The sequence below is a fragment of the Ursus maritimus genome, unplaced genomic scaffold (genome assembly GCF_017311325.1).
Source record: "Ursus maritimus isolate PB19 unplaced genomic scaffold, ASM1731132v1 scaffold_3, whole genome shotgun sequence".
Lineage (NCBI taxonomy): Eukaryota > Metazoa > Chordata > Mammalia > Carnivora > Ursidae > Ursus > Ursus maritimus.
In genome coordinates this window covers 87,730,200-87,747,924 of record NW_024425563.1, presented here as the reverse complement: position 1 = coordinate 87,747,924, position 17,725 = coordinate 87,730,200, and the positions used below count along the sequence as shown (strand labels likewise).

The window sequence follows — 17,725 nt, the reverse complement described above, 5'->3', positions numbered from 1 at the left end:
TACCGGCATCCTTGGAGCTCAGATGTGATCTGCAATTGTCTTCCAGGTTATGCAGGTACACAGTCTAGTTCATGATGCTTTTTTGCTTCTACCCCTTACAGCTACCTAAAAAATGATCCCATGTTCATAATTTATCTGCTTTGACCAATTCAATGGTCCTGAATATAAGTTAATGGTAAGAAGACACAATCTGGTACCTTGCTGCTTTACTGAACAAAGGATCTGAATGATTCAGAAACCAATGACAATGAAAAGCTCATTCCTCCAAGCTATAATTGTTTTTAATGTTCTGGAAAACTAACTGACCAAATGAGTTCAAATCAAATTGATTTATTTAAAATAAAACCTTCACATGTTAAGTAAGATCCATAGGTGAGTAAGTAATATATATAACATAAGCAATTAAAAAGTAAAAAATGTTAATCAAATGCTTTCTTTATATAATCCCAATCACTCATTTGACTGATATTTCAAAGATATAACTTATTTTTTCAGATGTCTTAAAGCACTGATATGGGCCTCATACAGACACCGTATAAGTCAATTCAATATTTGTATCTGTCCCGCTACCAAAAATTTTATATTGAAGAGTTTAAGTATGAGTGTAAATATATAAAGCAAACAAGGAAAAAACATGAAATCTACTTGACTTAATTATATTTTGAAAATATGCTGCTGCTATTTTCTCCAGTGGTAGTTACCATCATGATAATACATGACATGGCTAATTTTTTCTTGTTTGCTCCCTATGTCTCTATTTCATTCTGACCTCTTCCCACGTAGTTTCTTATCCATGTCCACTCTGGCTTGGTTGGTCAGTGTTGAAGAGCTGAGACCATGATTGACTAAGGAGTGCGTTCCTAAAAAGGATGAACCAAAATGCGGGGGGTGGACCCACAGTGTGGGTGCCTAACTGACCACAGTTCCCCGGTGGTTGCAAGGGTAGCAAGTGGGGGAGCGAAGGGATGGTTTCTCCATATGATGCTTGATAAAAGCACCCTCCAGGTGTGCACGTCAACAAAACCACTGTCACCACCTGCACTGCTAGACCCCCATCTCGGGGTGCTGCCGGTTCACCTCCAGAACCAACTGAAGGTGGGGGTCCCCCAGACAGAACAGGGGGTGAGACCGGCTTTGGGTCCTGAGGCACACTCGGGTGACCCCAGCTATAGAAAGATCCAGGAATCCTGTGGCTTCTGCTCTGGAGTTTTTTTAAGAAGAACTAGAATGCATTCCTCGTAGGACTTTTTAGTTCTAAATAATCATTGTCATCTCTGACTGGATGATAAATTAAAATGAATGTTTTAATTCAGAACATTTTTTCCTTCTTCATCCCCAATGTGTGACATCTCATTATCCCTTGAAGAGCCTAATTATTCTCTGTATCTGTCTCCATCCCTGCTCCCCCAGTACACACACACACACACACACACACACACACACAGATGCACACGCTTCTCATCTCATTCCTGTTTCCTCTCCCCTTCTTTCAGGTAAGCAGTGTGGAGAATGCTCTGCGGGTTTCTACGGAAATCCCAAAGTTTCGGGAGCGCCTTGCCAGCCGTGTGCCTGCAACAATAACACCGATGCGACTGACCCCGAGTCCTGCAGCCAGCTGACAGGGGAGTGCCTCAAGTGTTTGCACAACACGCGGGGGCCCCACTGCCAGTTCTGCAAACCGGGTCACTTTGGATCAGCCATCAATCAGACCTGCAGGAGTAAGTCTCCCCGGCTCCCCGAAGGAAATGTGGCAGCAGAGTGAGGCCCTTGGTGCACCATGCTGGGATCGCCTGGGCACAGGGCTGGGATATGAACAGGCCGATTCCTAGACTATACATCCGACCCACTGAGTGGAATCTCCAGGAATCTGCACTGGGACCAGTTCAGCCAGTGTCTTTAATGTATCAATTAGGGAATCACAGAAGAAGGCAAGGGATTGAGTCTATGCTTTAAAAAAAAAAAAAAAAAGGAGGAGTAAACTCATTTTTAGGAGATATTTAACTATTTCAGTTGTCTCAAGTCAACGTAGTAAACCATTTTCAGATCATGAATGGCAGGTGGAAAAAGCGAGGTTTTCAGTCATCCTAATTGTGAGCTTTCGGAATGTTAACTGGCAGAACCACATGAAATCACTGAGTGGGATGATCAGAAAGAGTTGAATGGGTTCAACCTACATAGATTCTTTGATAAATCTGAAATATCGTCAGGTATCTCTTCCTTGAGCCCTTTGGAGAAATGATACATACAATGTTTGTATGGTTTGTTGAATGCCAGTGTCGTCCCTGAATTTACCTGTAGCAATGGCTCTCTTATCCCAGGGTGCTCCTGCCATCCTTCCGGGGTGAATCCCGCTGAGTGTCCCCCTGGTCAGGAAGCTTGCCTCTGTGACCCTGACAATGGCACATGCCCTTGTCTGCCCAACGTCACAGGCCAGGCCTGTGACCGTTGTGCAGATGGATACTGGAATCTGGTCCCCAGCAAAGGATGCCAGCCTTGCGACTGTGACCCCCGGACCTCTCACAGCGGTCACTGCGACCAGGCAAGATGCTTTGAACTTACCAGGGCTCTAGAGTGGGAAGGGAGGGGGCAATCGGTTTCCAAATTTGTAAATAATGTCTTCTTTATGTACTGTTGTTAATTCGTGGTTTTGGACAGGATTGGCCTTATACAGGGATAGAGTCTGCATTTATCAAGGAATGAGAAGCACTAAAAAAAGAGAATCAGGGTCTCAAGGTCAAGTTTGGCTTCATTCGGTTTTCTCCAAACCTCTCTGTGACTGGGGAAGTCAAAATTCATGCATAGCAAAACACGGACAACTTCTCTTTCCCTATCCTGTATGTATGATCACAGGGAAGCTGCAAGAAATTGATCATTAATCAGAATTGATGATCAGAATGAAAATCAATGAGTGCTTGCAGAACCCACAGTTCCATTTTCAGAAATTGGGCTGTCTTTCCCTACAGCCCAGCAATTACTTTACGTACAGGTAAAATAAGATGTCCTCTTTACTTACCAAATGAGGGTCAGTTGTTTCTAAAGAATGCAGGTAGTGTACCAGGAGCAAATCTGCATTGTGTAATATACAATTAATGCTACTTAACCGCACATGCGAATTTTAGTCAATAAAATAACGGGCATAGAATTTTTTAAATGAATATAACATCTATATGGAAAAAAAACTATTCATGTCATGATCAGGGTATTTGGTTTAATGAATATATTCCTTGGAACAATTTCCACATTAATAGAAATTGGAGGGAAGGGTAAAACAATGACAAGAAATTTTAGAGTCAGGCCACACTACAGGAACCAGGGTTTAATTGGAATCAAAATGCTAATTTAAGAAGCTGGACTTTTCCCAACTACTAATAATAATGAGAAGCATGGCTCACCTCCAATTTCAGCTTCACTGTTCAACTGATTCAAAGGTCAAACCTTATGCAAGTCAACTTTTGAAGGTAGTTCTCATATACAGAACGTGTTTTCCTTTCTCCTTTTTTTCTTTTGCTTTCTCTCCAGCCCTCCTGCTCCAACACACACACACACGCACACACACACGCACACGCACACTCTCTCTCCCTCTCCATGTCCTTTTTTCCTTAGTAAATGTTTTATTTTAGAATAGATTTCCAGAAAGGTTGTGAAGACAGTACAGAGAAGATGTACCCCACACCCAGCTTCCTCTGCTTTTAACATCTTACATTAGTACGGTTTATTTGTCACATTTAATGAACCAGTGTTGATACATTACCATTAACTAAGTGTCCATAATTTATTCAGATTTCCTTAGTCGTTTGCCTATTGTCCCTTTTCTGTTCCAAGACCCCATCCAGGACGCCACATTACATTTAATCATCTTGTCTCTTTAGGGGCTTCCTTGTTGTGACATTTCTCAGACTTTCCTTATTTTTGATGACCTTAACAATTTTGAGGAGGATTTTGGAAAATGCCCTCTATTCAGATTTATCTGATGTTTTCTCCTGATTGGGCTCGGATTATGGGTTTGAGGAAGAAGCCCACAGAGGGAAAGCACTGTTCTCATCACATCCTATCAAGGCTACACACTATTTACACGACTTAACACTGTTGACACGAATCCCAATCACCTGGCTGAGGTAGTGTTTGTCATGGTTCTGTTCTGTAAAGTTACTTTTTCCCTCCTTTCTGTACTGTCTGTGCTCCTTGGAAGAAAGTCACTGTGCACAGTCTATACTGAGGAGTGGGGAGCTTCACACTCCTTCCTTGAGAGCAGAGTAGCTCCGTAAATTATTTGGAATTCTTCTGCACTGGAGATGTATCTGTTGTCCCCCATGTCTTCATTTATTAATCATTTTTTAATATCTATATGGAGTCATGGGCATTTATATTATACTTCGGGTTACAATCCGATACTACTTTATTTTGCTGTTCAAGTTATGCCAGCTTTGGTCATTGGGAGCGATTTCAGTGGGTTTCTGTGTCCCTTTGACATACCTCATTATGGTTGGGTTTGGGGGTTTGTTTGAGCACTTTCTGCGTGACAAGATACTCTAAGCTCATCTGGTGTATTTCCTGCCTTTTTTCCTTCTTTCTTTCTTTCTTTCTTTCTTTTTGTTTGAGAGAGAGAGAAGTGGGAGGAGGGGGGCAGAGGGAGAGGGAGGGAGAGAATCTTAAGCAGGCTTCATGCTGGGCATGGAGCCTGACGCAGGGCTCGATCCCACGACCCTGAGATCATGACCTGAGCTGAAAGCAAGAGTCGGACACTTAACCAACTGAGTCACCCAGACGCCCTGAATCAGCCATCTCTTTAAGGAGCGCTGGTTCCTTTTACTGGAGAATGGTGTCTGAGCACTAGATGACCACACCTGTCTTATATCCCCCCTCCACTCCTCACACCTGCCGCTACCAACCATGGAACAAAATGGTAGCTCTCCACATGACTGCTTGGCTTCTTGACTCAAGAGGAAGTCCTGATGTTCATGACATCACTGTCTGGCATGCTTCTTAGCCCTTTTAGCTGCTGTTGCTGCTGCTGCTTTTTTAAGTAGGGCTTTAAACATGGGGCTTGAATTCACAATCCTGGGATCAAGACCTGAGCTGAGATGAAGAGTTGGACACTTAACCAACTGAGTCACCCGGTGCCCCATAGACCTTTCAGGAAGCATATATGTAATAGGACTCAACAAAGACCACAGTCCATGGAGACTAAGGGAAGCCTATGAGCCTAACAGATAGCATTGGTTTAATAAGAGAGCCCCCTTATGACAAGGGTATTTGTAGTTGTCTGGTCCATTGGGGATTCTGTGGGAAAGATTGCTCTTTAAAATCAGGGAACACTTATTGGAGTATAGAAGATGCAGGTGGACATTTAGATTCCCATCTGTTTAAACAACCACTGGTAAATGTCTCTATGTCAGCCATAGGTCATGCCTGGTGCATTATTACAGAGAGATACAAAGGTGCCATCCAGTATTTTCATCAACAGTTTAGATAGAGTTGGAGAAATATGCTTCCCAAATATTATCAAATTTACAGATATGGCAAAGTTGTAAGCTCATGGGATAAAGACAGAACAAGAGACAAGATATCCTAACAGCCTGTCCTGTTGCCTGGAAAGAAGAATGTGAAATGTTACCAGGATAAAAGTACAAGTTTTGCAATTGGGTTTTAAAATCCATTGCACCAATACAGGGTAGGAGTAACAACCTGGCACCAGCTCATGTGAAAAACATCTGAGGATTTTCACTGTGTGCTTCCAATGAGCCAGCAGTGGTGGCCAGGCTGCCAAAGACACAGTGTCCATTCAGGCTGGACTAGTGGGAATGCCATGCTTGGGTTCAAGCCAGTCACTGTCCCATGGTCCTCTGTACTGCTCAGACAGCTGTAGGAATGTTGTTATTTCTGAGTACCACCTTATAAACATTGTACTGACAAACTAGTACGTGTCCCAAGAAAGACAATCAGGAGAGTGGGTAGAACCATCGCTATTCTGTGACGAAGGCTTGAAGGAATTAGGGGTGGTCAGCCCAAAGAAAAGCAAATGCAAATTGAGAACGGTCATCTCTAGTTGGGAGAAGGACTGAGGGAAGGGGGAGGCTGCCTGTTGTGTGTAATTCCATAAGACAGGGCTCAGAACAAGGGGAACAAGTTACAAAGGAGCAGACTTTGCACCCATGGAAGAAAAGATTGCCCAACGGTTAAGGACAACCAGCAGTCTGCCAGGCCTCAGGGACAGCCCGCTCACCACGACTCCTTATATTTGAGCAGAAGCTAATGGGAATGCCAAAGATGGGCAGAAGCTGAGTAGATCCAGTCATTTTATAAATCAAGCTACTTATGGAGCTGACGTTTAAGCAGATTTGGTCAAGTATAACCTAGGACCATGACACTAATGATTTGCTTCTGTGTTTTTCTCCTGTGAATTTTCTAACCTCCCCAGCTTTCAGAAAGGCGGGTCAAGGATCCAGTTGGGAGGATGCACAAAAGATCAACACTCTCCCCCGAAACACCGTTAAACACCTGTCATTAAAAGATTAAGTGTCGATTGCAAAAAAAAAAAAAATGTTTTGTTGAGCAAAATGCTAGCACAATTGGGAGAAACTCCATTGTACGTTCCATAATGGAAACATTATTTGCCAAATTAGTTGATGAATGTTCGTCCAGGTCTTTGGCCTCTCTGTGTCATGCACGAACTCCCATAACTGTAGAGGAAAAGAATGTGGCCCATTTCCCATGATGTGTTTTGTTTTCATTTGCATCTGTGTATATTTCCCAGTTTGGGGCCACCTGTCCTCGAACAGCTGGAAGCAGGCGGTATATTCAGGGGTCCCAAGCCAAAACACATTAGCTCCTGAGCCTTGGTCTTGCCGAGGGTGGTTGCTGGCCATGGGAATCATCCTTCCTCTGCCTTGCACAGCTGTGTGTTCTAAACCACTGGAGGGAAAACTGTTTTGTATTAAGATGCATTAATGTTTTAGATCATAAAGCTTGTCAGTTCCTCACCCGTGACTGTTCTTACAGCTTACAGGCCAGTGTCCGTGTAAATTAGGCTATGATGGGAAACACTGCAGTGGGTGCAAGGAAAATTATTACAGTGATCCACTGGGGCGATGCATTCGTAAGTATTGCTAATTCTAAAAATACGAGGACCGTCCTCCTGGTCCAACCACAGGCATGCTATGAGCCAGCTGAATTTTCAGTTCCTTTACCTGATAGAAAATGCACAATATGTAATCTTAGTTTTGAAAATAATATTCTTTATAGCCTTACAAAAAAGATTTGTGTCAAACTTTAGGCTATATTAGATATGTTGAAGCCTGGATTGCAATATCTCAAAGTCCCCAAAATGGAACAGACGTCTGAGGTCATGACTTGTAGACAGTTTTCTGCTATTTGGAAGCATGTTGACAAAAACAGTTTCTCGATGGAGGTACAGGCTGGGAGGGGGTTCATAGGAAGCCAGCAGAGGAGGTGTTTCCTCAACTTGATGCTTGTAACTCTGGGTCTTTTAGATACTCACTGATTCGTTTAAGAAATTCATAGTGTGCCTACTGGGTACGCTAGGTCATGAGCAAATAAGGCAAGGCCCCTAATCCCGTGGAGTTCATGTTCTAGTGCCTTTCGCCCCATGTCTTAGCACCGATTGTCGGATTTAGAGCAGCACCATCCAGCAACTTTCTGTAGAGATGGAAATGGTCCAACTGGCACCACTGAGATGCAGGGGCCACTGGCCTGTGAGCTGGTGAGCACTTGTAATGTGGCTGGTGCAGGCGAGGAAAAGAACTGTGTGTTCAACTTGTTTAAATTTCAGTAGCCCTGGGTGGTAAGTGGCTACCATATTGGACAGCACAGATTGAGAATCTGGGTTAGTTCTAGGAGGAGGGAGTTTTGAATCTCTATAATCTGGGGCCAAAACAAGTCAATCCAAAGAAATATCAGATGTAGTGGGCTTCTCATGGTCACCTCTGCATAGCCACACATGGTAACTCTTCCTCTCTGTTCCTGTCTGACTGTGCTTTTGTGGCTAAAATAAATGGCCTTCATTTCCTTTCCCCATTCAAATCCATATCCTCAATGGTTTCCCCCGGAGCCACTTAGTTTTCTAAGTGGAATTGCTACATGAAAAACCAGGGAGCAGTTCTGTCTCCTGGAAAATCTGTCTGAGCCTCTTTCCTCTGTGCCTCTCTAATATTTCAATAATCTCATTTTCTGAAATGCTTTCATCTTTGATAGAGAAAACTTTGCAGATGATCAGCTCAGGTCATAGACCCCTCTAACGCTCCTGGAAAGGAGCAGCTAATAAGCTGGTGACGTGACATAGTGCTGCCCCTGAGGGGTTCCTGCTGAGGCCTCAGTGCCAAAGCGAATGTGCGGGACAGATGGTATCTAGCTGAGGAGCCTAGCGTGTTAATCAGTTTTTATTTGTAATTGACATTTTTACTCAAGCTGTAAAATGCATTTTTAATCATTCGTTCCTTGCACTTAGTCCAGTGACGTAGGCTAATGATTCCCTGACCTTCTGGAAATTGCTGTAACTTCCATAGCTCTGTCCGTCCTCCGTCCTCAGCCTTAATCAAAAACCTACTCAATTGAATTACATGTAGCTTGTTTTTTTTAAACTTAGACAAAATTAATTTAATTTTCTCCCTTTTTAAAAGGACTTGACTTTTTTAGAGCAGTTTTAGGTTCACAGCAAAATTGAGAGGAAGGTACAGAGATTTCCCATCTATCCCCACGCCCCACACATGCGTGGCCAGCCCCATGATCAACACCCCCAAGAGCATGGCACGTTTGTTAAACTGATGAACCCACATTGACACACCATAACCACCGAACTCCACAGTTCACGTTATGGTTCACTCTTGGTATTTTCCATTCTATGAGTTTGGACAAATGTATAAGGACATGTATCCACCATATGGTATCATTCGGAATACTTCCACTGCCCTAAAAGTCTTGTGCTCCACCTGTTCCTCTCTTGCCACCCCCTCCCCTCAGCCCGTGCCAACCACTCATCTTTTTACTGTCTCCAGAGTTTTGCCTTTTCCAGAATGTCTGGTAGTTGGAATCCTACAGTACGTAGCCTTCTCAGATTGATTTATTTCACTAGGTGATAGGCATTTAAGGTCCCTCCATGTCTTTTCATGGCTTGATAGCTCATTTCTTCTTAGCCCCAGTTATCCCTTGTACCACAGTTTATCTATCTGTTCACGTACTGCAGGACATCTTGGTTGTTTCCAAGTTTGGGCAATTATAAATACAGCTCCTATAATCGTCCATCTGCAGACTTTTGCGTAGACATAAGTTTTCAACTCCTTTGGGTAAATATGATACAGTGATCCCCACACCCCTTTTGGAGGATGGACTGGTTCTCCTTACACAATGGAAACCAGCATGGGTCAACACCCCAGGGTGGGTTTTACTGAGACAGAGTGTGGTCACGAGAGTTCTTAGAGGGTCACCGATGCACCTGAGTCACCCACGGGGGCAGTGGTGGCAGACACTAGTGAGTTGTCCACCACTAGGTCCAGGTTACTCACTCGAATAGGCAAAGGAGCCCACACGTGAAACACTCACACAGTAAAGACAACACCTAGTATTTTCCATCTGGAAACCATGAACTGATTTGTCAGTGGAATGAAAAGAGGAGCGCTGTGTGTAATGGCCATTGCCTAGGTCTCTGTAATTATACCGGTTTTAAACGTTCACCTTAAAATTGGGCGTCGGGAACATTCTCGGGAGAGAAGTGGGCTTTATTCTTGAGCTAGCCAGAAGCAAAAGGCCAAGTGACTGACTTTCTCTGCTCCGTCTTCCTTTTTAGCATGTGACTGCAACAGGGAAGGCGCCCAGAAGCCCACCTGTGACCAGGACACGGGCATGTGCCGCTGCCGGGAGGGGGTTAGCGGCCCGCGATGCGATCGCTGTGCCCGGGGTCATGGCCGGGAATTCCCTGCCTGTCTGCGGTGTCACGGCTGCTTTGATCCCTGGGACCACACGGTTTCTGCCCTCTCCAAAGCGGTGCAAGGGTTAATGAGGCTGGCTGCTAACATGCGAGATAAAAGAGAGCCTGTGCTGGTCTGCGAGGCCGACTTCAAAGGCCTCAGAGAGAACATGTCTGAAATAGAAAGGATTCTAAAACATCCTGTTTTCTCATCGGAATTCTTAACCGTCAAGGATTATCAGGACTCTGCTCGGTAAGATTTGTGCTCAAGCGGTAGATAGCAAGTCCCTGATTTGCCTTGACTGCTGTGGAGCTTTCAAAAGCAGCCTTGAATTTTGAAATGTACCTGTGTGGACGTTAGGGAAATAATTTTTCCGTCAATGTCCAGGCTGGTGATCGTGATTGTCTGTCTCTTTCTTACCTAGTTAGGATTACATGGGGTCTTTCCAGATGCCATCGATTAGAACAAAAAGGCAGTGATTAAGAGCTTGATTCTGGAAAGCCTAGCAGAGCTGAAAGATACAAAATCGGAAAAAGGGTCGTTTATAATACAGATACTTTTTTTTCAACCAGGCACTCAGGGAAATTTGCTAAATCTTCCCAAATTCTTCAGTTGTTTGGAAACCCCATCCATTAATGTGAAGTCATATAGCAAGTGTGATAAGTTCCTCAAAATGCATTGTCTTTTTTATCATATGTTATATATACTTATATAACATTCATCAAACATTTCTGGAAATTATGCTGGTTGGTCTGGGCCAGGGCTCAGCAAACCACGGGCAAAATCCCACAGGCCACCTAGTTTTGTAAATGAAGGGTCACTGGCACACAGCCATGCCCATTTATGTACCTGTCCTCTGTGGCTGCTAGGCAAAATCCCACAGGCCACCTAGTTTTGTAAGTGAAGGGTCACTGGTACACAGCCATGCCCATTTATGTACCTGTCCTCTGTGGCTTCTTTCCCGGGACAAGGACAGAGTGGAGTGGTTGTGACAGAGACTATGGCCCCCAAGGCCTAAAATATTTACTATCTGACCCTTTACAGAAAAAGTTTCCCAACTGCTCTGGGCAAAACCAGGATGCATAGGATACAGTTTTCCGTCCTTCTGTGAGCACGTAATCTACTAAGAAACCAAAAAGATTGTGATTATGTAGCAGACCATCCCCTGCCCCACCCCCCCACCAGTCAAAGGTCCCGGATTAAGGACTAATTGAAGCTTCGGAGTTTTGTGTTATACAAAACACCGGTGTCGATATAAGGCCATCATTTTCATCAGGCAGAAGTTTCAGAGGTACGTGGTCATAGCTTAAAAGTTCACGAGGAAGAAGATAGAGTCCACCGGGGAAGTTCAGAGGAAGGGTCACACACCTACAGAACCCAGGGACGTCATGTGGCCAAGCCAAGCTGGCAGCTGAAAGCAAGCACAGCCGTAGCCTTGTAAAGACTGTTGCCCTGCAGGATTTGGGCCCCGTGTCCCCAGGTCTTCCCACTTTTCAAGAGATGTCAGACCTCCAGATTTTTATTCAAATGTCCCCACTTCAAAATATAGCCAGCTAATCCAACAATGCTCTTAAAAAACACTGTGTAGGCCAAATAAATGTGTCTGAGAATGAGCTTTGGCCCATGGACCACGGGTTTGTGGTTCTAGAATATGGCGAACAAAGAGAACCATCAGAAAGAAGGCAGAATGAGCGAGTTCATACGGGCATTCTAAACAAAGAGACCACAGGACCTCGGAGTAGAGCAGAAAGACGGCAGGAGAAGCAGGAGTCCTAGGGCCAGGCCTGAAGTGATGAGGGATGCAGTGAGTACTGGGTCTCTTCTGCCAGAAACCAGCATGCTTGTCCCCTCCTGGCCCACCTGCTGAGCTCCTGTTCCTCCTTAGCAACACCAAAATACCACCTCTTCCCTGACGCCTTCCATGACCTCCTCAGAAAAAGACATGTGTTTCCTTCTCCATCTTCCAGCCTGTTTGTGCTTCCTGGGTGATTGCCTCACTGAGGGACCCCCAAGGACAGAGGTTACCTTCTCCAGGCTCGGTTCAGTTACATAACAAATGTTTGCTGGGAAAATTACCAATGAAAAGGGAGGTGGAGGCAGGGAAGCCAGGACATCATGAGTATAGATCCCATGACTAAAATCCACTTATTGCTGGCCTTGGGCAAGTTATTTAACTTCTCCAGGCTTCTGTTTCTTTATCCAAAAAGGGGGATTGAGTCTCCGTTTCATAGGTTTCTTGTGAGAATTACTCAGACAAGCCACGGAGCATGGTGTCTGGTGCATTGTAAGGGCTTCCAGAGTACCAATTACAATAATTACTGTCGTTGTTATTATTATTATTCACCTGATGGATTATAGTCCTGACAGTTGGCGCCAGAAGGAAAAGTCTGTAGATTAGAAGGGAGAGTTAAAGCAGAAAATGCTAGGAAGCATTAGTTAATGCTTTGCATTTCTGCCAAGATACATTAGTCCCGTAGATTCATATTGTAATTTTCCTCAACTGTACTCTTCACCATTTGCACTGAATTTCCTTATCATGAGGGATATTACTAATTATTTCCTTGAACCCGCTGTGGGTGCTGAACCCAGCAGATTGAAACGGGACAGAGATAGGCACCATGGAGAAGCAGGTGTGGAGAATGAACACGCCCCAGGCCTGGGTACTCTCACCAACAAGGAAACCCCCTTGTCACTCATGGGAATGACAAGAACCCTGTACAGCGGCAGCCCTAGAAGGATCCTTGCTGCAAGCAGATGTGTTCTTAAAGAGCTGGTTTTTACCCTAGCCTGGGTGAGGACTTCCATGTTGAAAGCTGAATGTAGGTTAGATCTCATGGATTTAAATGAACCATGTCTGAATGCGTGTTTTTGAAAACCCAAAGCAAAGGGAGACAGAAAGAGTCTAAATAGTTGAAACTGAAAGATTCAAAGCCCTTCTTCCACTAGGCCTTGTATGCGGATTGTATTTTAAGTGAGTGCTAAAATATTCCAGGAAGCTGAATGAACAAGAAAGAGAGGAACCATAAACAGAACTATAAACTGTCAAACACAACCTCAGGCAAGAAGGATCCATTCTAATTATGAGGGTGCCTGATCAAGAGGGCAATGTTGACGTGCTTTTTCACTGATCTATCAACAGGAATACAAGCTTGCTGTATTTACTGTCATTTCCCCTGCAGGGAAGAAGTCATGCAGCTAAGCGTGCAACTGAAAGCAGTGCATGAGTTTCCAGATCTGAAAGAAAGGATAAGAAGAACGAGGAATGAAGCCAACCTCTTACTTGAAGATCTTCAGCGAGAAATCAATTTGCACTCCCGTGCCCGTAACGCAAGCATCACGGGTAAGAGAGAAAATGCACTTGGACGGTCTGTGGATGGACAAAGGTTGCTTGCTACCGTCCATCGTGCATTCCATTAGCGAGTCACCCCGTGCTCATTGCTACAGAGCCTGAGCACTTTAGGACCTGAAAACACACCCATTAAAGGTATTATTTGTTCATGAATATTTAAACTTTTTAAACAGTGTGGAGCTTGGGTAGCATCTGCTGAAAATAATGAATACAGCTAACAGTGTCTGATACGAAACAAATATACCCAGAATACTCTCCTAATGCCGAAGTGTGCCAAGGGGTCTTGTGTAACTGGCTTTGGACCAAGACCATGATGTTCCAAAACCAACTTGTCCCTTCGCAGACGGCAACGATGCCCTGCCTTGGCCCTTCCCTCCAAGTCAAAGGAACAAACAGTGACACTCGGAGAAAGGACATTAGACCATCGCTGTCCAGGTTACCACTTCAAAATGGTTCATGACATGAAAGATTTGGACCGCCAAATCGAGCATGGGGAATGGAATTCTTCCTGGGTTTACTGGGAAAGGCTCCGGGAAGTACGTGACATTTGACTTGGTATTCACAAATGAGGATAATATTTGCCTGATAAATAAATGCAGAAAATCATCCCAAGCAATAGGAAGGTGTGGTTGTCTCATGCCCAACTTCTGGTTGCTTAGGGAGTAAAGATCAGGACCCTGGGCCTCTGGTTCCAAAAATATGTGGAAAGTCCTGCAACACTATCATTTGCAGTAAAACGTACCATATTACCTTCATGAATTTGCATTTTACTAAAAATATGGAAAATATAGAGCAGTGCTTAAGAACATAGTTTCTAGGGGTGCCTGGGTGGCTCAGTCATTAAGCATCTGCCTTCAGCCCAGGGCCTGATCCCAGGGTTCTGGGATCGAGCCCCGCATCAGGCTCCTCCGCTGGGAGCCTGCTTCTTCCTCTCCCACTCCCCCTGCTTGTGTTCCCTCTCTCACTGGCTGTCTCTCTCTCTGTCAAATAAATTAAAAATCTTTTTTAAAAAATAATAGATTAATTAATTAAATTAAAAAAAGAAGAACATAGTTTCTAGACTCAAACCACCTGGCTTGAAATCTTGACTTGATCCCTTGCTGTCCATGAGACCTTGGGCAAAACTTACCTCCTGAGAGCCTCGTTTTCTCACTTGTAAAATGGGAGTGATCACACTTACGTGCACCTCACAGTGTTTTGTGAAGATTCAGGAAGAAAACGGACAGGAAGTGCGGGCAGAGGGAAGGCACTCCACAACTGTGACCTGTTGTCATCAGCCTCAACTCACAAGTCAGCACGCTACGATCCACTGGCAACTTTTACCCAGAGCCTGTTTTCATAAAGGGAGTTTCACTAAGAGACAAGCTCACCTGTTTATTGACATTGTCTGTGGCTGGTCTCACGCTACAGAGTTGAGAAGTTGTAACTGACATGCTGTGGCCGGCAAGCCTAAAACATTCTCTGGCCCTTTCCAGAACAAATTTGTCAACTCCTGCTCCATCTAGTTAGGTAAACCCGGCTGGTTTGTCATATTAGGGTTCATATAGGTAGTCGTCATTAATATTAATTAATACATAATTAATATATCTGTGGAACACTTTACAGAGTATTCTCATAGTATTTTACGTCGTTCTCACAAATTACAGATTAGCGAATCTAAGAGATTAACCAACTTGCTCAAGGACTTAGGCAGACAGCAAAAGGGAAAGCCAACATGCAAACCCATGTCTGCAGACTTAAATCTCAAGGCTTTGTACCTATTATATTGATATCTGTTTCACTACATCCAATCCTTCCCCATAAGTGTAAATTCAAGGAAGAGGATGGTGAATATTTGTGCTGGTCATTGAGACCAAGACATTAGTCAAACTGTGGAATGATTGTCTTGATAACCAATGTATAATTTCATTTGTTCTCACAATACTTACCTTACCTCAATTTGCATTAATGTAGATTCCTCGGAGAACATCAGGAAGCATTATCAGAGATCGTCATCTGCTGAAAAGAAAAGTAATGAAACCGCTTCTATCATAAAACACTCTGAAAAAACCAGGAACGACTTACTTCCCATCTTTGATACGCTAGCCTCAAAACAAAACTTGTCATTGAAAAAATTAAAGCAGATTACGGTACCAGATATCCAAATATTGAACGAAAAGGTAAATATTCACGATGGTGTAGTAGAAGCAGTTGTGATTTCTGCTTGGTATACAAATCTCTTCAATTGCATTTCCTGTTTTCAATATTATTTTTTATTTAAACTTTATGAATGTATAAATATCATAACACACACACACACATATATATATATATGCTCTGTTATATAAGATATAAAATATTTTTTATTTTTTTATTTTCCAAGTCAAAGTTTGAGAAAATTCAGAGTAAGGCTGTGGCTTGATTTTATATCTTACATTTATTTATATCTTTTGCTATTTCCACAATGGTACAGATTATAGACATTCACTCCTCCTGCTTCCTTATAAATAAAAGGCGATTTTTATTTTTAAAAAAATGAAATTAGCTGCAAGAAATGCTGGGTATTTGACTGTTTTCTCCAAAAACTCTAAGTGTAAAAATGACATTGACTGACACAACACTGACAACCAAAAATTCAGGTATGTAGTTACCTGGAAACATTCACAGGGTTGTATCCATGTACTAAGCATGAACCACTGGCGAAGAAACACGTATGCACAGAGCAGTGCTTTGCCTCACAAACCTGGATGGCATTAGCAAAACTCTGCCCGCACGCTGCTTTTCACCATGAATCCTTTCTCCTGTGAGGTGTGTGGAGAACCGGGGGACAGGCCGTGCGTGCTCTCGTCCTGTGATGGCCCCAGCTGTCGTGGCTCCCTGCCCCCCTCGAGCGATGCCCTCCAGCGAGCTCAGAAAGCAGAGTCTGGGATTCATAATTTGAGCGACCAGGTTCAGGGTTGGAAGCACCGGGTAAATATGTCTTCTCTTGTTTTATTGGTAAAGCTGTAGCAATAAGAAGAAAAACGCAAACGTCTGAAATGATTAAAACTTCCATTTAGCTTCGAGGTGAAAGGATAGATTCTAGATGTTAGGTGTTCTTATGCTTGGAAACATAGGATTAAAAACACAGATGTGGATGTAAATGTACATTTAGAAGTACATGTGGGTATTGACATTTTCTATTATATAGGTATCGTGTGTGTGTGTGTGTGTGTGTGTGTGTGTGTGTGTGTGTGTGTGGAGAGAGAAGAGAAAGAACTCAGAGTTTATGTTTGCAGGACATAGAGTCCTGTGGATGTTTCTTTTATAGCAAACACTACAGAGAAATGGGAGACTAAGCATTAAAGGTTTGAAAACTTTAGATACATCAAAGTAAAGACTAATTTGTGCAAATTCAAGGGTATATTTGAAATTCTACTAAATATGCAAATTCTAATGTTAAAAATTGATTTAATGTTAGAAAATATTTTAATAGGAATACACCCTTAGGCCCTGTACTTCTTCCTATGTTGTTAGACACAATACAGTGGTTTTAATACTGAAGTACCTGATGATTGAGTCTCTATTAACTTTAAATGTTTTCATTTATTTTTCCGGTCATGTTGATAAATGAGAATAATTTTTAATTGCCTAGTTTTCTTTAGGTTTTTGTGTGTGTGTGTGTGAATACATTGTATATTCACCTTGAAATGATGAATACAGTTGTCAGTATTCTGTGAATACACTGGATTCATTTGTAAGCAAGATGATAATGTGTGCCCTAGTTTACTCCATTTTTGACAATATACACAGAGTCTTTGATGAAGAAGAAGAAAAAAATCTTAAAGAGCTGAATTTCTTTACGAGTAACTTGGGTTAAATGTTATAGCAGCCCGCATTCCTGTTTGTAAGCAACAGAAACCAACCCCTGAAAAAAATGGTCTCAGAATCGACAGGAGGATAGAGGGCCAAGCTTGGGAATGGGCTGAGAACCACGGCTAGGATATGGTGCATATCTCATGCACACACACACACACACACACACACACTGCCATGTGCTTGCATGCACACCCATACACACAGAACAAGAGTTTCCTCCCTGAGCCTCACCTGCGTGAGCCTGAGCCCCAGCTGGTCCTAAGCCCTTGCTCCACGTGCTCCCAGATCCAAGTTCTGGTACAAGCCTCTGATTAGCCCAGCTGGTGGATATCCCTGCACATACTGAATGCTGAAAATGTTTATTTACCTAGTCATAATTCTGCATTGATACCTAGTTTTCACTTATATGTTATTATTCCTTCTTTGAACAAATATTCATTGAATGCCTACTACGTGTGAGACATTATCTAGATGTTGGGAACCCAGCGGTGAACATAACAAAGACAAATCCCGGTCCTGCATCCTGGTGGTTAAAACACTCCTGAATTGTTTAACGTAATTTTAAACTATTACACCTTACTGCCCCTTCTCAAAAAACCCAGAAACCTCACACCATTTA

General features: G+C 43.2%; 1 protein-coding gene across 1 annotated transcript in view; it reads left to right on the top strand.

Annotated features, from left to right (window-relative positions):
- LAMB4 (laminin subunit beta 4) overlaps positions 1-17,725 on the top strand; it is an 89,596-nt gene that overhangs the window by 53,753 nt on the left and 18,118 nt on the right. The window contains 8 exon segments of the mRNA XM_040644401.1: positions 1-55; positions 1,494-1,718; positions 2,319-2,539; positions 7,000-7,096; positions 9,800-10,172; positions 13,100-13,260; positions 15,223-15,428; positions 16,057-16,218. The exon segment at positions 1-55 is cut by the window's left edge and continues 3 nt beyond it. Coding sequence (XP_040500335.1) covers positions 1-55; positions 1,494-1,718; positions 2,319-2,539; positions 7,000-7,096; positions 9,800-10,172; positions 13,100-13,260; positions 15,223-15,428; positions 16,057-16,218 — 1,500 coding nt within the window.